This window comes from Aquila chrysaetos, chromosome 18 (assembly GCF_900496995.4).
Source record: "Aquila chrysaetos chrysaetos chromosome 18, bAquChr1.4, whole genome shotgun sequence".
NCBI classification, from domain to species: Eukaryota; Metazoa; Chordata; class Aves; order Accipitriformes; family Accipitridae; genus Aquila; species Aquila chrysaetos.
The window spans coordinates 19,698,476-19,717,876 of record NC_044021.1 but is presented as its reverse complement, the minus strand read 5'-3'; the positions used below and the strand labels follow the sequence as shown (position 1 = coordinate 19,717,876).

The 19,401-nt window shown below is 38.6% G+C and overlaps 1 protein-coding gene across 2 annotated transcripts in view; it reads left to right on the top strand.

The window, feature by feature from the left end:
* The window catches only part of CAP2 (cyclase associated actin cytoskeleton regulatory protein 2), a 68,214-nt gene that overhangs the window by 9,239 nt on the left and 39,574 nt on the right, over positions 1–19,401 (top strand). For both annotated transcript variants that reach the window (XM_030041689.2, XM_030041690.2), the window contains 2 exons: positions 2,420–2,544; positions 6,243–6,343. In XM_030041689.2, the coding sequence (XP_029897549.1) occupies positions 2,421–2,544; positions 6,243–6,343 (225 nt within the window). In that variant the 5' untranslated portion in view covers position 2,420. The remainder of the gene's footprint in view (positions 1–2,419; positions 2,545–6,242; positions 6,344–19,401) is intronic.

Sequence of the window (19,401 nt, the reverse complement as noted above, 5' to 3'; positions counted from 1 at the left end):
TCAAAGACATTGGGTTTGTAGTCAAACAATTGGGTCCTTCCACAGGCAAAATCAGGCTGAAGAGGCAAAAAAGCAATAGGTCTTCCAAAGACATTTGTACATGTCATCAAGGAAAATTTTAAGGCAGATGAAGAAAAAACCTACCAGACTGTATCTTCAAATAAAGACAAAGAGGAACTATACTGGAAATACTCTTTAAAATACTGATGAAATTAGTTGATTGTTAGTATACTATGTTAGACCAGTCTGACTTTAGACTGGTTTAAGACATCACTTTTAAAACAGACACCATTTTAGGCTTTTATATAGTAGGGTAAAATGTGAAAAGAATATGTCCATAATTTTTTTGAGGATTAACAGTGCTTTGTTTTAAGAAAAGGTTTAATATTCTCACAGAAGTTTGCACATTTCAGAAGCTCTCCTGATACCTTCCTCTCATTCTTGCCAAGATACTTCTAACCTTACAAAAAATTCAGGTGGTTTTTTAAAAAAATTTATTGATTTTTCAAACAGAATAGTGTGCATTTTCAGTATAAGCAAAGAGAGCCCCTCTGAATTTTGACAGTGTTTATATGCACATTGTCTAATGTCATCCTCTTTTGGGGGTTTGCTTTTTTATTTAATGTAAATAGGAAAAACCCATAAACTCCAGACAAAACTTTCTCATGAGAATGGTTCTCCTGGGGGTTTCTCACTGTAAAATCTTCTGCTTCACTTTTAGGTCAAACACAAACCTCATTATATTTATAGGGTGAAGTCTGAAGGTCCCACCTTGTTTGACAGGCAGCATGACTCAGCACAAGAGCTCTGCATGTGTTCCCACAATCCTAGTAGCTAATCTTCTCTCACATTTAAATTTTAAAAATAAAAATACTATGATTATTTTTATTCATAAAAGTTATTAATACTAATTTGTAAATCAACCCCCTTCTTTTCACGTTACTTTACTTTTTAATTATAACAGTTAGGCATTCTCTCCTGGGTATTGGGACACTGAAACAGCATTGTTTGTTTTGATTGCTAGTGTTGTATAGTATTGCACAGTTTATTGTAATCTACTATTATGCTTTGGTATCTCTAAAATACTAGCACTTTTAGCAGGCTGATCATTAGGAATTAATACATTTACGCATATATTCCAGGTATGCCTAACCGTGCTAGTCAACAAGCCATAGAGCAATCAGTGTCTTGTTGGCAGAGCACCACTGGGTAGGGACCCCAGAGAGCCGCTGACTACCTGCTTGCCCCAGCTGGGGATGCGAGTTCCTCCGTTGCCCCCACTTCTGCACACCCCAGTGCTGGGCAGGGGATGGAGCCTAGTGTGGGAGCTGAGCTGGAACTGTTCACAGGGATCATGTTAATCAAGAGCCGTAGTTCACCCCCCCACTTACTGTATGTCACTTAGCAGAATAAAACACTCACAACCTTAAGTGAGGAACATGTACATTAAACTTGTTATATTAAATGATAGGGGATTTAAACATAGCTTTGTCTGCTTATATAACCGTTTCTCAGTCTGAGGTGTATATAGCACTGTGTTCCCTGAGACATTGGCCAGTATTCAAAAATGTCAATGCCCACACTTCCTCACATGTAAGAAAGCAGATAATCACATTGTGGGGAAGGTAATGTGTGAGTTGTTAAAAATTTAACCTAATTTCTGTTTCATTTTAAATCAAAAGCACTGTAGCAGTACTGCACAAGCAGGCCCCTGGATTTTTTTTCTTTCCAAAGGTTAATTAGTGCTTGATTTAAAAAGCTTGGGAAACACTGATTCACATCAGGTACTTTCGTAAGAAAAAAATTAAGTGATGGGAAATCATATCAGGTGAATAAACAGAAGACCTTCTTGGCTTTTTGTGTAGTCTTCAGTAAAGTGGCTGAGTCTTACTACAAAGCATAAAAGACCGAGGCAAATTTCAGAATGTACCTTTTTAAAAATCAGGAGATATACATTTAAAGTCTGGCTTTCAGTCAAGTATTAATTGGGTCTGTATTTTTGCCTCTGTAAATGGCTAATGCAAATCATTGTAGGCCTAAGTTTTTACCAATTACATTTATGATTATTTCAGTCATCTCAATATCTGATTAGGAGCATACACATATATTTGTCATAAATTGTCCACATATAGACTGTCCAAAGCTATGCTAGCAGTGGTTTGAATCTGCTGTTTACAATGAAAAGCCAGGCCTGAGTACAGACCATATTCCCTGTTGACAAAGCAGCAAGTTACCGTATGTCAGCTGCTTCACTGCAACTGCTGATATGCCAGAAAGACAGTACTTAAAAAATACGAGTTTTACCATAAAAGCTGATAAAAGATAAAGCCACAAAATGAACAGAACTGTAACATGAAGTAAAGCACAGGCTTTACTCAGAGGGTTCTAACACTGTTTCTATCCTTAATGATATTTTCAGAATGGCAGAGACTCATGGTTTGATGGAGAGACTGGAGAAAGCAGTGACTCGACTTGAATCATTATTTTCAGATTCACACAGATCTGGTGGAATGGAGTGTGATGCCATAAATGGAGTCAATGGAAGTAAGTCTATTTTTTTGAAGTACCGTCTCTCTGTTATTAAAAAATTGCAAGTAGCACACGTGTTTGTCTTCTAAGAGGGAGTGCAGTCCCACCCCTTATGAATTCTGTATCAAAAGAAAGTATTTTAAAAAATGAATTTAGAAATGTCACGTGACAAGCTTAGTCATACGGATAATTCTAAATTAATATAGCCTAGAAAATTCAAGATTTGACTAGTCTCTTAAGTATACTGTTCATATTTCAAGCTTTATCACTCTCTTCATTTTAGTATTTATATTGTTGTAGGTAACTGACCAGATGAAAATGTCTGCTTGAGCCCAATTAGCAGAAGACATTAGACATCCCCAAAATTTACAGCATAAATATTCCTGAAGAAGTCACCAATACAAACATTAAGTTTATTTGCCAGCTCTCTGAGTTTCACAGTGTGGACCTACTTCATTTAATTGTTTAATATCCTTAATCAAATATGAGTTTGTTATAAGCATTTGCTCACTAAGGGCTGCCACACATACATGGCCTTATGTTGCTGTCTCCTGAGCTCTTGCTTCTCAAGTGGATCTGCAAAGCACTACATTGGAGAATACACCAAAAAAGTCTATCTTCATTTATTGACATCATATCACCAAATCATATTTTTCACTCCTTAATTTTTTTGTTGTTCCTGAAATTTACAGGGTAAATAAGCATATAAATGTGGCAGTTCTAATGTTGATTGAATAGAGGTGCCCTTTCCTTTCTCCAGAGCTTGTTTTTTTCACCCAGAACCCCAGCATACATCCCTTTATTAGCTTCATGTCCTTTGCCTTCTGTATTCCTTGGCCCTTTCCTGCATTCTCCAGAGAAGAGCACATCCCAGCCTGGACTCGGTTGCTGTACAGAAGCTGCAGAACAAGCAGAAAGCTGCAGGCAGCTTTCTTACTGACAGAGGAGCAAGTCAGTGTATGTATGTCAGCTGCTTTATCGTCCCTGTATGCCAGCCCTTACCCAACAACACATGCGAGGGACCTTCCCCACAGTCACGTGTGCCATGGGCCTACACACTGGCAGCTGCTTGGAGCAGCTGACTGAAAGCAGCGTGTTTCTCTGGCAGGAAGGGAGCATCTTGCAGCAGGCTTCCATAGCAGATGAGTTAGCCAGTCACAGTAAGCTTCTGTCATAAAACGCTTACGGTCCAGAGAAAACCTAGACAGGTAGTAAACCGTAGCAAAGTCATGGAGAAACGCGATCCGTGTACGAACTGACAAATAAATCAATCACTACTAGGAAATCTACATTTTTAAAAAATACAGGCTTCAATCCTATAATGAATCTGTTCAGGTGGATCTCTGATTAATTAATCAGAGATTAATTAATTAATCTATTAATCCAGAGCTCAGTATTGCAGAACCAGGGCTGCTTTCAGAACAGGAGATGAACTCACCATGTGAGGTACTTCCATTGAAATTGCTATATCCTTGGCCTAACCTAAGAGCTCAGTCAGGTGAAAAGATTCAACCCCCAGGGAAGCAGAGCCTTAAAACCCAAGCAGTTCCCTAGAAGAAACGAACTAACAGACCTTGTTGGAATGAGATTATAAAACACACCCACTAGGAGACAGCAGTAAGAAGCTGAGATGAGCAGCACCATAGGGCACTTGCCAGCCAGCACCACATCTCCAGGCGGAGCTGTCTCGCACGGGGACTCAGGAATTAGCTTTTGCTGATGCAGGTAGGAAAGACTGTACAGGTTCTTCAGTTTGGGCAACTGATACACATATAGTGCCACAAACATCACTCTGTATGCCTGTGTTACTGTGCTTCTGCAGAGGTTCACATAACCTCCACAGCAACTGCAGAGTAGAGAGTCTTACAGAACAGGTCTCCTTTTCATTTTCTCCTTCAAAACTGACACTCAGCCAGTGTGATCTTTTTTAAGTCTCTAGTGAAAATAAAGATATATTGCCTTCTTCTATCATGACCCCCTCCCCGAAAAGACCATTCCATAATTAGAATTATTACAAAATACAACCTTGACTTTTCAATTAATACTTTTTGAGAAACAACAAAATAATGAGGATGGGAGAACTGCACCTTTACTGTTTTCCTAAATGGCATTACAATGGCAGGATTGCAAACAAATCATTCAATTGCTCTGCACGGCCCATAGCAAATTCTAGTAAATGCTCCTGGGAGTTAGCTGTATTGAATAGTAAAAAATAGCATAGTTGCTTTCTAGTTTTGCATAGGACAATTGCCATTTGGTAAACTGCTATTTAAAACTCTGCTCAAAGTAAAAGGTTACAATGATTCTCTTGGAGACATACAGAGATTTTGACAAAGAACATAAATGGGCTTTGGAAAGCATCTCCACAACTAAAACCTTTTGTACACTAGGTCATTTGAGGGGTTTACACACAAACACTTAATATGGAAGAAAGCCCAGAAATTCCTCAGAATTAAAGGTGAGTGACATCAAGAGAACAAAAGGAGCCTTGAAATCCCGCCTAGCTGACTAACTACTTTTTTTTTTTTTTCACACAGGCCATTGCAAATTCCAATTGCCAGAGCCTTTCTTTTTTTCTGTCAAGGAGCCAGATGACTCTTGTGGAATAAAGAGGGCTTTCAAGATTATGAATTTGGACACAATTGTCATATAGTGCCAAAAGGTTAAAGCAAAGTCTCTGGGGAAAGCCTGGTACCTCTTCACAGCAATCTTCAGGCTTCATTAATGAGGGAGAGAGGCTGGGAAGAATTCTAACCTTGGTCTCTCAGATCCTACGGATGCCATAAATTCACACATCCATCACTCATGCTGGACCTGGCAAAGGTTCTGAGGCATAGACGAGACATGAGGATATGTCAGGGAGTAAAGGAAGGGCTGGAAAGCATCCAAGGAAAGATTACTTTTGCTGTCTTAAAAGGTACCACATAAAGCCATTTAGATGCCAGGTGCATAAGAAACTGAGTCTCATCTGCATTTTCTGATTGTCCACTTCATCAGGAAACTGATCTGTATACCATACAGAAAATAGCATTTTTATTCCTCTGTTAGAATGTATAGCATATATATAGTCAATGGCATGTGTCATCTAGAAGACTCATTTGAGCTTTCTTTATCCAGTGACAGTTTTGCAAGGTCAGACAACAAAATAAGGAGATTACAAAGCCGCATCTCACTGCATAAATCCACTGTCAACCCATTCTAAAGACTCTTTCTTACTGGAAATTGAATTGCTTGCTACTAAAAGTCACCAAACAATACAAAGATCTTCAGGAATGGGTGGGTGGTATAAAAGTAGTTGTTCAGTACCGTGCAGATTCTTTTTAGGGGATAATACTTGTTTTATGTACAACAGTAGAATTTTGTTAAGACAGTCATGCTTATCAGGCCACTAGGCCTTTGAAGGGCTGAGAAATGTTTATTTTAGCAACTGTTATTTTAAGACAAAAGAGGCTTCCCATTACATTATACAGAGTAAATTCTCTTCGTGTTCCTAGCCAAGTTCTACCAAGAGGAGGGTTTTTTTCTTTCTAGCTAGGAAAAAATCATTATACATCCTTTTTCACTTGATTTCACAAATCAATGATTATGGCAGAAATTAAGTAACAGTGATTTCCCCTGTTTCTGTGGTATTTCTCCTCCATCTGCTACAAAGGAATGTCCTATGCATTATGTACTTTATGAACCCATTATAATGGAATGGTCTTCTTCTATAGGCATAGCACCATATGTTGAAGCCTTTGATAGGCTGCTGAATGGAAGTGTTGCTGAGTTTCTCAGGTACAGCAAGATTCTTGAAGGTGACGTGAAGACACATGTGAGTATTTACTCAAATTTTCTCCCCATGATATAAGTGTACAAGTCTTGGAATCTGTGTGATCAGCCTTGATTGCTGAGCAGAGGAGAACCTTAATAGCAGTACTCTGAATTATTAGTTCTTGTAGTAGTAATAACCTGGTATAACACACTGAGGACAGTTGGTTCAGGAAGGGCAAAAAGCTGTATGGATTCATAAGAAGAGAGTGCTCCCCTTCTATAGCAGCAAAGGTTGAAGGCCATAGTATGCAAGATACATAAATATTCTCAGTCACAAGCAATTTGAATTGTCCTGTTGGCTGCTAAGCCTTTTGCAGGGCAGGAACACAATTAAGAACATGAGTCAACAAATGAGTAGCAAACAATAGGTGGGTCTGAGCAGTGATAACTTCTTGTGGTTGTCTTCTATGCACATGTATCATCATTCCAATTAATGTAGAAATTTTGTTCTTTTGATTGCTTGTTTTGTTACTCTTTCATTTGGAACACCATAGCAAACTAAAAAAAAGTTAGTTTGTCAGGCATTTAAATGACCCTTTTTTAACACATATGTCACAGCAAGGAAGTACTACCATGCTATCTTTTCATGATTAAATTACTTTGTAACCTTATAATATCTTGTGATCAGAGCTCATTTGTTTAATTTTATTTTTTAAGTCTGTCTTCTCTAAAACTGGTGGTGACAGAATGACAAAGGATGGACTTATCTTACCAACATCTTAGCAATATAGATTTTGCAAAAAAACCAACACACAAAAGAGCCAAGGTCAGTTTAAGCTGGATCTGAAGGAGTGTTAAGCTTTTGACTTTTTCTAATAGATCCATGCCATCCGGCCTTTCTCCATGTGTACATTTCCCAATTCATTGCAGCTGCTGCTCTACATAACAAACATTGTAGCCAGAAAAACATGCAGTCCTACAAGCTGCTGAGACTTATGCTGCAAGGCCAGCATAAATATTTTGCAAGACAGCGAAAGTAACCAGCCTACTCCCCAGTAAGAGCTCTGGGATTATTCTGTGAACTGTGTTTTCTCTGTGGTGTTATATGTTCTTCTTGGTAGGATAGAGTTTCTGACCTAGTTAGGCCTAGAAAACTGGAGGGAGTAAGGAGATCAGGCAATTATAGAGGACCTTTGTGTTTCTAAGGAAGTGCTGCACTTCCTTTTTATTTGAAAAAGCTTTTTCACCTTAATAGTTCTACTATAAGCTACAATATATGTACTTTGTTCTTAAAATAAATTAGGTAAAAATTAATAAGCTGGGAGGTGGGGTGGGAATTATCTACCTAACTGAGCAGAGAATTGCTCCCTGGAAAGGATTGGTTCTAGCTTTGGTCATTACATTCATTAGACACCATTATTTTGCAGTTGATTTCTCAACATTCTAGATCCGAGTGATACAGAAATAGCCTTAGTACCAACACTAAGCAGGGAAAAAAATGGCATTTAACATTCTAAATGACTGAAAACTTTTTAATATACACTATCTGTAAATGTTTAAATCAGTAAGTGTATTAATTTATGCATTTGTCACTATTTGATACTCATAATTGAGTCCATATAAAAGATTATTAATAATTTATCTGCCAAGTCTTTGGATAGTCCCTAGCATATTGTTGATGATAGTGTAATGCAAACTGTGATAAGGAGTATTTTTTAGGAGTATGAGATTAGACATAAACAACTTTCCCTTACATAAAGAAACCACTGATTCTGATTGCAGGCTACTAAATATTCTGAAATCTTAGATTCTGAATTTACAACATGAAGCAGACGGTGGTTGCCTTATGCTCATGCTTATCACTGAAGCAACATCTGTGCTTTACCTTAACAAGTGGAACAAGGAGTATTTTTCTTCTGGGTGTCTTATAGACCATGTGTCCTCAGCATTATACTTGCAGCTGCTGTCTCTTTCACATAATGAGCTGAAGGGAAGGTTGTATTTTATTTCAAAAAACACCTGTTGCCTAGAAAAACCTCACATACCTGACTGACCAGAATGGTAATATGAGAGAAAGAGAGACTTCATATTATGCTAAAGAAATGAGGGATTTAACATGATGTGTTTCATGCTGATTGCTGTAAGGATTCTGTGGTTTGTGTTTCTGGCGAAAGGAAGGATACAGCCATAACTAATATCTGTTGGGGAGCCCTATTCCTTTTTTTTCAGCATGCTGTACTCTAATAGTCTATTGAAAGAGAACAAAATAATAAAGAGAACTAATAGCTAGTTCCTGGCTCTGTTAAACACAGCAGCATGGTGGATTTTACAAAGATTAGTTTATCAAAGAAGAGTTCTGCTTAGACTCAATCTTGAGAGCAGTGTATTTCTCATTCAAATTACAGTACATGCAGTGGTGAATCTCTGAGGTCAACTGCATTAAAGCAGCTAACCACTTCTTAAAAGACAGAGAGAATGGCTAGGGTTTTTACTTTGTCTATTTAAAACAAATTATCCTAAACGGCTAAGATGAGATCCCTTTCCTGTCCTGTCACTGTGGAATAAAAATCTGGTGATCATATGGATATTTCTAAGATATACAAAGTTCCCTACAGGCACCCATTTTATGAAACCACTTTCCGCTGTCCATGTCATAACTATAGAGCATGTGAAGTCAGTGAAAGAGTGAGTATGGCCAGGACTGCTGCCAACCAGCTGTCTTTGGCCTGACATACCAGCATCTTGGAGGCTGTCACCAACTATTACAGGTTATAACAGCCCTGAAGCTGACTCACTATGTGTCAACACGGAACCATTCTTCTGTCAGAATGAGGGAAATTCAAAAGCAGTATAAAATAGACTGTGGGTCTACAGCGTAGGCAGTTCTCTTATGCACAGCCAATATGATAGCACTGGCTGATTGCTGGATCACAGAGACATGAGTCCCATCACTTTGCCCAGATGCATCCACCACTACAGAAAACGTGCTGAGGATGACAAAGACCTGCCTGTGGAAGACACAGTCTACCTTCAGATTGTGTCCCAGTGAGGAAGCTGGTCAAGCAGGTTTGATGTGCTCTTCGCCCTGTCAACGCAAAGCAAAGCAAGATTTTAGAAGGCCAAGAAGCTGTTTTTTGTGATGTGTTTATTATGAGCTTCTTCACATTGTTTTTGTTTATGTGATACCTCAAGTGGTGGAATACTTTGGCTTGAGTTTGAGTAATGTACCAGATGAGACACAGTGATAAGAAGAGAATGTCCTAGTTCTACAAGAGAAGGACAGATAACTTAAAATTTCCATATTTTAGTATTTTATGTGGTACAGAGCAGAGCAGAATTACAGCCTTCCTGTCAAACACATAAACTAATACTTGCCTTTTTTTTAATTGTTTATTTGTAAAAATCTTTTAAACTCCCAACCCCACCAGTTGAAAGAACAGATTGTCTGAGTCATTCAGTTATGTTCCCTCTTCTCTCATCCAAGCTATTTAGCTTGGAAAATAAAACTATAGAAATATGGATGCCTTTTCCCTCCTCTCTTCCATCAACTTCCAGCTGCTGAAATGCAGAGCTCAGACAGACAACTAACTACATTGTGGGTGTGGAGCATTCAGAAACAAAAAGACTGTTGGTTAGCTTGCTACTTATTGGGAGAAAGTTTAAATACATTACATGTATGACTACTTGAACAAGATGGCACAAAGCAGCAATTCACAGCACATTATCCAATCTGCAGGAGTTCTCTGTGTGCATGCACTGATTTGTTATCATCATCATGAGCAGGGGGAGCAATGTTCACCCCACAAACGTTCGCATGCACATACCCACAGAGTTTCTTTTCCTTACCTTACATGAAAGCAATGGCATTCTCCTCTCCTCCTTCCAGGCATAGTGCCTGTAAATATAGACAGACAACTGAAAGCAGGAGTTATCTTTTATGAGGTATATATGCACTTTGCAAAGTGCAGCTCTGGTTTGGCCTATCGGTGAAGTTAAAAAATCCTACCTTCCTCATTTTTTTGAAAGAGTAGCTATTACACATGAAATAGCTGTATCTTGCCTTTTCTTGTGACAGATGTTGAAGAATTAGTCAATGGATTTTGTAGTCCTGAACTTTGAACAGGATGTGCTGCTGTCTGTGATACACCAAAAACCACTTTTGCACTTTATCTTACCTAATCTAAACACAGACTATCAAACCCATTATTTGACTGATTCCTCATTAACAAGGCAATTTGCTTACAGGGCAACAGAATGCACAAGTGTACTCTCGTGTTCATCTTTTGTGCCCAGAGGCTGTGCAGTTTTAGGCATTGTGTTGAAAGTTGAATTAGAGCTCAGAGAGGAGGATGATGTCAACATGCCCAAAGAGAAGCTTGCTGTCAGGCTGCCTTTCTGTGGTAGGTATTTTCTGCTACATGAAATAAACAGCAAACCAAGTAGCTACCACAGGACTGGGAAAAACAGAGTACATAAAAAAGAATAAAAAGAGAAACATTTTTTATAGCATACAAAATGCACTCAGCTGAAAGAAGGAGACTAAGTGTAGAAAACAGTACTGCTATCCACCAAAAGTGAAAAAAACCAAATAATCATCAACCAAAAAAGCAATCTTGGAAATATATCATTACTAAAGTTGATTTTATAATGCTAATTCAGCTATATTTCTCACCCTATATGTGTACTACAAGATACTTCATAACATAAGCAATAAAGAACGTTTGCTTTAATATGACAAGATGGAAATGCAATATACACAATGTAGCCAAGAAGCTAATCCAGAAAAAGTATCATTTTTAGGAGCTTTACAACTTTTGATTGCTGTGTTCCAAAGGATGACTTCACTTGTGGCCTAGGGATTGGATCTGCCTTTCAAAACAAGCAGGATTTATTGGGTCAGGTGCAGTGGTGTGCAGACATGGTTGTACTTGTCTGACTGTAAGACACTTGGTTGGGAATAAAGATGGCTCCTGAGCATGAAGAACCTGTCCATTGTGAGTCTAGAACAACACCCCCTGAAAGAGTGGGAGTTTTTCCATTAATTTTGATGGGAGCTGGATCAGGCTGTTAGTTTCTTGACTGACGTTGCAGTTAATACCACTTGCTTTTCTTCGTATTTAAAAAGGCAAGGAAGAGACAAATGTCAAATAGACTCTATTGAAAAATACATGCCATGGTGGCCAATACTGGGTATTTAGATGTGTATTGCTGGCATGAGAAACATGCACCTGTAAATTGGGGGGGGGGTGGGAATATATGAGAACGTTCCATATGGCATTCCCACAGTCAGAAACATAAGAAATCAGAAACACAGACAGTCAAGGCTGTCAACAGTTCTTCATAACCTGTTTTCATGGGGCTCCTTTGCATATGGAGTAGTTTCTGAATAAACCCCTGAGTAGCTATGTTGATTTCAAAGAAGTCGTGCAGTTGATCAGGGACCATTTTTGGGCTAAGGGTCTAAAACTGTTGGCCCCTAAAAGCAGGGATTATATCTGTATGTGGTTACCCAGTACAATGGGATTTTCTCATCTGCAAAGGATGCCAGGAAAAAGGTAGAATGATTTGAGTGGGAAACCTTATGTGCAATGGGAAACCAAAGAAAATTCCATCATGTTTGCCCAAGAAAGCGTTAAAAGATAACTTGCTTATATGAAAAAAATTCTGATCATGAAGGGCTCTTTAATCAACCAGATAAATTCAGAATAATATCCTGAACTGAGTATCAGTGTTCAGACTAGATTTAAGGTCTGGTTTACCAATTAATTTAATTAATTATTGGAGCAATTAGTCAAGGCATACATTATATTTTCAGCCATTTGAAGTCTAAATCAGAACTGATCATATGCTCTAGCTCATGTTAATTTTGCTATCCTCTCAAAATTTTTCATTGAAGCCCTTTAAAAGCAAATTTGAGTCTACTGACAGGAAACTTGTTTTTCTTGGTGGTTTTCCAGAAGTGGTGTATAGCCCTAGAGGCATAAGTATTCCACAGGTTGAAAACCACTGCATCAGCTTAACCAAAAAACCACTGCATCAGCTTAACCAAAAATCATAAGGTGATAAAATTACATGGCTAAATTAGCTAGCTAAATGACGGGTAGCATTAGTGTGTGGACCAGCTGCACTCACAGCTACAAATACAGTGTGAGAGTGTCTTGATAAGCCTGTTGCAAAGTCATGGCGCAGGACACTTGCCAGTGTAAAGTAGGGAGAAACTTATTAGGGAGGATTGGAGACATGGAGTTGGCACAGATCCAAGGTCCATGAGGAAGCCTTGATAAGGTAATCAGACTTTTACTTTTCTCTCTGATTCAAAGCAGCCCAGGATTGGGCGGGCATAGGTGGCAGTCATCTCAGGCACTCAACCTCAGAACAGTGAGGTCTGTGGTTCTCACAACAGTAATTTCCAGTGAACCATGGGCAAATTAAACTATCTTGATCCATCAGGAAAACCAAGACAGAGGACCAGAGAGACAGTATCCCTGCTTTTGTCATTGGCATGAACCTCTTGTGACCAAAAACTCTCTTTACTGGCGTCAGTGCTCATGGTTCTTATTTCTCTCGTGAAGAATTATGATTTTTCAAGTTGGAGTAGTAACATTATTTAAGCCCATTTATTTCAAGCTGAGAAATATACAACCATGAATTTTTAAATTTTTTTTTTTACAGTTTTTTCTGTTTTGGGACACACATCTCCCATGCTTGATTGATGTCATTTGTTGCTACAGGCTATAAGCAAGTCTTTTATTAATTTTCAGTCTCATTCTTTCTGAAAAGCACGTGCACACTCTTTTCACTCATCCTGCCTCCCCATCCCTGATCTGCTTTTATTTTGCTAGTTGGTGGTTGCAACTGTTTTGAGTGTATAGAAATGCTGGGCTTGGAAACTGAGAAGGCTGTTCATTGTAGTCAGCAAAAAACCAAACAATGAGCTCAGAATCTGGCTCTTCAGTCAGTTTCTAGTAAAAAGGAGTTCAGTGAATAATGAGAATTAAGCCACAAGGGAAACCAGTGCACGCTTTGAATGTTGTTTTAAATAAGCTCGGAGTGCTGTCAGGAGTGATGAGGGTAGAATGTGGCCACACACGTGTATTGCCTCTTTTTATCCAGTATGAACTGCATGATCGGTATGGCCAGATTTCTGAACATTGAAGAGTCCATTAGGATAGATTAAACCATGTCACTGTCACTGCTAACTCCTCTTAGTCTACTGACAGCCATAAATTGAACTATATATTTCCATAATTAATCTGAACTGCAAAGCAGTTTAATTTTTGCTATTTTGTTTCATAAGTTTAATTGTATGTTTTATTCTAAATCCCAGAGCTATAATAAAAAGATTGGTTTAGGGTTTTGAAGTAGATCTTTGAGGCCACCTTAGATCAGATCTGCTTTTCAGTCACATCACTGTGCATGTAGATAAATACCTTGCCTTTCAGAGAGGCTGAGGCCCCCTCTCCAAGTAAATGTAGGCTTTTGGTATTTAGCATATCTGAAAATGAAAGCATGGTTCAGGTGGGAGGAAACCTTAAATACCATTATAGATGTGTCAGCTTTAAGCTTTGAACTTCCTTCCGTGTTAACACATTTTGCTCAGGGTCTGGGATTCTTCCAGGGTGATAAAAGTGGAAGTGAAGTCACAAGGAGACAGATTCTGGCACTTTTAGCATTTGAGTTGCTTTCAGGGAGCTCAGGGGGACCACTTGCAGAATGAGGTGGGCAATGTCACCAGTTGTCCTGAAGTGTGTGAGAGACAGAACACACACAAAGCCATTTCAATAGAAGAACCTATTTATCTAAGCTCTCTTTCTAAAGACAGTGCAATTTCTTAGAAATCGATGGTTCTCCGGTCTTTTTATCAGGGAATTTGGTATTTGTCAGACACAGAAAGTGAAGCAATCAGCTCCTCAGTAGGGTGCCCAGTGAGCACTGCCAAAAGAATATTTATGAATTGATACCTCAACAAGTGCTGTAACCTTTTTAATTTACACCTTTAATTTTAACCTTCAGAGATAAGCACCTGAAGTTCCTAGAACTTGTATTTGTTAAATCAGGGACACGTGAATGACATCCTAAACCTGTGAAATCGTAAAGCTTTTTCTGAAATTTCCTCAGCATGGATTTGGACCTTCACTGAGAAGGGCTTCTGAGAGAATAGCTGGCGATAGAGAGTGGGACTGCTTAGCAGCAGACCTCAGGGGAAAAACAGCCCATCAGAGAAATAACTGGAGTGCCTGCAGCCAGTGCAGGCAAAAGCGTGTTTGTACAGATGACAATGAGACCTGCAGGTCCCTGAGATCTCTGTGGTTGTCTGATGTGCTGGTTTACAGCGTCTGTTCCATGTAGGAAATGCAGGTTTGCCTCTCCTCAGGGAAATTAGATCTCTCCACAAAGAATTCCTCGACACAGGCAACTGCACCCTCCAAAGAATTCCGAACTCAGACGTCCATGGGGAAAAAAAGGAACCTGAATTTAAAAAATGGTTAATCTTGACAATTGCCAAAGTTTGGACTTCATCTTTTCAGTACATTGTATGTGGTTCCTATTTATTTAAGGAACTAATGCACGCTTTCAGAGATACACAATGTAGTTCCAAGAAATAGTAGAAGCTAGAAGCTTTGGAAGTCTGTGAAACTTTAATGTACCACAGTTTCTGTTCCTTAATGAAATCCTGAAGTGGGCTGGTTTTCCTTTCCCATCTCTCTTTGAGAAACCTGCTCACTTTTGCAGGCTAGTCAGGATGAAGAGCTATAAAAGCTCTCAGAAAGATTGTGGCTAACTTCCATAAATGCCTGTGCAGGTTGGGGTGGTTTCTATCTACTCTCCCTAAGACTGATTCCAAAAAAATTACAACTTTGTTATGGCATAACCTTTGGCATGTGATACAACGGATATTCCCGTAATGTCATTAGTTAAATTAATCCCCCCTGGAAAACTGCATACTTTTCTGAGTTGTCATTCTTTTACAGTGTTAGCCTTTCACCTCAGGAGTCCTGGGGACAAATTGGAGGCAGGTCAAAACCAACCTATGATCACTATTTGCTGTTACTCATACTCTACAGCTCATAAAATATACTATGACCATGGCAGTCTTTGGTTATTAGAAGCTCCAACCAACAGCAGTGGCCTAGTATAGATTTTAGTGATGTACCCTCTGCACTGTAGAGAAGCCATTTGTTCTCATTATATTTTTATGTTTGTTCTTAAAATGTTTGGCTGGTTTTATCAGCTGTTTGTGTTTATGATTATGACTAATTACATATCATAAAGGCAGAACATGACAGCACAAATTCCACTCAGCTGACAGTCAATTTTGGGGATGTCCAGTCTATAGATAAGCACCAGGGACTGGAATTTCGGGTGTTGCAATGTGCCAGTAGCATCTTTTACTTCTACTGATGTGGAGGCCTTTAAATGTAAATCCATGACTGTATGCTGTGCAATGAGACAGCTTTGAAATCTCCAGCAGGTGACTGACTCTGCAGAAGTCAGCAGTCTGCAATGTAAATGGCAAACTTGAATTCTTTAACATTTTCAAAACTGTTTGGAAAAGAAAGGTATTGAAAACAAAAAAACCCTTTAGTCTGTAAATAGACCACATCTTCAGTAATGTATGGACTATTTATTTTTGCACACAATTCTTAGCATTTTTCTATGCTGAATCTTCTGGAATCCCTAACTATCAATACACTACATCTGTTTTTGGAAATTCCAAGTAAAACTTGAAATGAACAGAAGTCAAGTGAGTTGCAGATTTTTGGCTGTTGTAAAAGAGATTCATGAAGAATTTGTGAATCTGGAAGACACAAAAGCAGCCTGAGCTTTAGGAGAGCATCAGCTAGTCAAGAGCTTTGGTCTGGGCTTGCTCTTCTTTGGTGGGTAGAGGTTATTAGAGATGTTTTGGGAGAATATGATCTCCTACTGCTTCACTTGGCAGTAATCAGTGGCAATGGCCCTGCAGCCAAATATTTATATCTGTTTGAAAAAGTGACAGACAAACAAAATAACTGACCGCTTCTGCTACCAAGATTAATAATTAATTATTTAACAAAGCTGACCTTTAAATAGTATTCATTAGGTTTTAAAGTTAACAATCCCTTGAGATCAATCAGAACAATTCATGTTACTCAAAACTAGGAGAGCTTAGAGGAAATTCTGGAACACTGGAGCAAATTTTCTTGGTGCAAAAGATGCAGAGCCTGTATATTCTTTATCCAAGGCAATAATTTTGTAATTAATGTAAAAGCAACTGTTGTGGCTTTAAATACCCCTTTACTCCAGTACATCTGTATAGTTCATGTATCATACGGAGAAATAAAATGGCAGCAAGGATTTACCCCAAACAATTCTATCCATCTTATGTCATTAGTGCTAAAAGATCTTGAAGACCAATGTGGTTTGAGCTCCACCAGAGCTAAGAGCTCTGAGTGGTTTAAGTCACAGTCAAGCTTACTAAAAGGTAAACTTAATGAACCTAGATACAGATGCTACTCTGAAACAACAAATAAGCAATATTGGCTAGCACTGTGCACAGTTACATGACACAGTGTTTAATACACTGGCAGATATAAACAGCTAGGGAGCCCAGCACTGATATAACTTTAGATTGGTACTGGACAGGCAGTAGCAATGCTGAGAAATATTAGCAAAAATTCCCTAATATAGACATAGCCATGGAGGCTGAAAAACACTAAAAAACCCCCACTAAAAAAAACCACCACTAATAGAGGACAGCTGATTGGTGGTAGTCAAATACATCTGTCTGAAAATAGAAAAGAAAATATCTGGGGTGGTGTCTGGCTCCATCAAAATCAATGGCAAATCTCCCATTGACTTCAATTTTGACTAGAATTTCAACCCTGTTTTCTGCATGGACCAGTAAGAGAAAGGTGACAGTTTTTTTATTTCTTTCCTTTTCCAGTATAAAAAGTGCTCTGTTTGGAGAACTGCCACTGACTCTTCAGCATTTGGCCCAGTTTAAAAAAAATCTCTATCAGCCAATTAGCTGTACAAAATAAATACTGTCTCTTCAGCTGGCCTGGATAGTTTCTATGGCAGCCCCATACTTAATCTAAACTCCATTCTTTTTCCATTTCTTGCTTCTCCCTTCAAGCCACCAGCCACTTCACCCCTTCACTTTGAAGAGGCTCTTGAAAGCAGAATGTGAAAGACAAACTGTTTCTCTTCGTTTGGCAGTACTGTCCCTTGTAGAGACAGACTGGGGTCTTTGCTCGTAACAGTGAAGCTCCATCTATAGTTGTCATTTGCTGTCAGTCATTGTGTCTTTTGCTAAACCCAAAGGACCCAAAATTATTTCTGCAGAAACTACAATTAGAACTCTGGACCACTAAATCCCAGTTCTTTTCCCTCATGTCCTCTTTACTATTTTGTTTCAGAATGAAGTCATTAAGTATATTTTAGAAATCCAAAATATACATAGATCTGTATTTAGATTTGCAAATTATCACTGCTAATGTTTGCATGTATATATATGCAGATGTGTATTATTCTCTAACAACAGAAGTCCAGTGGATTCTGATACTTACATTATGCTTTGCAGTGCTATGACTCTGAGGAAATACGTTAGTAAGTATAATAACATTTGACAAATTTAATATTATCAGGTCAATAGGGTAATTTTCTTGACTAAATTTTATTAGGAAATCCTTTGTTTGTTTCTATTCTGTTTAGTTTTATTGGTTTTTTTCAAAGACTGAATTTACTTGTAACTTGAGATCTGAATGCATGTGCCTGTTTCTTCTTGTAGTTTGCCAAACTGTTGTCACATAAATAATATTTATATTTATTAGTGCTTGGATACCAGAGTGATGGGCAACTTAGATTGAATACAACATTTAAAATTAGAAAGAGATAGATCCTAAAATCGCATCTGCTCTGGAGAACTGAACTTTGCTAAAGCAAACTGGTAGTTTAAGCTTCAGGTTCAGTGCATCTATGTCTACTCAGTCTGAAACATGCAAGTTTGGGTGGAACCCTTACTCACTCTACTTCTAACAGGTCAGAAGCATTGTCACCATTAGACTTCTCTCCCAGAGCCTCTGGCAATTTTTCAAGCAGTGGCTTCTGGGAAATATCAACAGTTGGCATTGTATTGTGACAGAGAATGTTAAACCAGTTGCTATTAAAAAGATGATTTCTAAATATGTATGATTCCTCTATTAACTTCTGCAGGCTTAACTGTGAAGAGGCTATCTATGCTGTTACTGCAATGGTGACAGAGAGGTCACTCACTGTAGTCAGCCACAGGTTTCAACAGGCATGGAATTGGGTTGACATTGCATACAGGTCAGACTTTGGCTCTTCCGACTGTATCAATCAGCTAAGTCAGCTATCAAACACACCTGAGGTAAAGGATTAAGACACCTTATTCCACACTTCACTGATAGGGAAACTGAGGTGGTGAATGGAATGCCACATGGTCCTGGCATTCAGGTCCACAGTCACAGCTGTCTCCTCCAGCCTCTAGAACAAACTACTAAAAGCAAAGTAGGAAACGCTTTGAGGAGCTTGTGTCCTTCAAAATACTCACTTCAGCTGAGGAATCTTTCTGATGATTGCTGTGTCCATGCATAATCCCAAGAATGCCAAAAGGATTACCCAAAGTTTTTAGATGTCAATTATCTGTTGCTCCAAAATATGCCCATTTCTATCTGCAGATAGATGTATGCAAATTTGTGTTCTAGTCTACTCTGATAAATTTACTCATGATTCCCATGCATTTTTGACACTCAGGCTTCATTACTATCATTCATTATAACTGAAAGAGTTTCAGCTGATTCGTTCTGTGGCAATCTTTTGAGTGAGCTGCACAAGTTGTTGAGAAAAATCCCCCCCCTGCACATTTTCACTCATTAGTCTTCGCTGGATATGGGGGTCTAACGAAAGAGTTATCTCCCTATAAAAAATAGTGCTGTCTGCTTAGTTACACAGCCTGCCTGCTAAATAGAAGGAGGTAGCAATGAAGTGTCATGTTTCAAAGACTACAAGAAAGAGTTGGAATGGTGATAGACTGAACTAATGCATTCTTAATGAGAAGAAGCTCTTCTATTACTTTGATGGGATGCATGGAAAGAAGTACTGCATGCTCGGAAACAG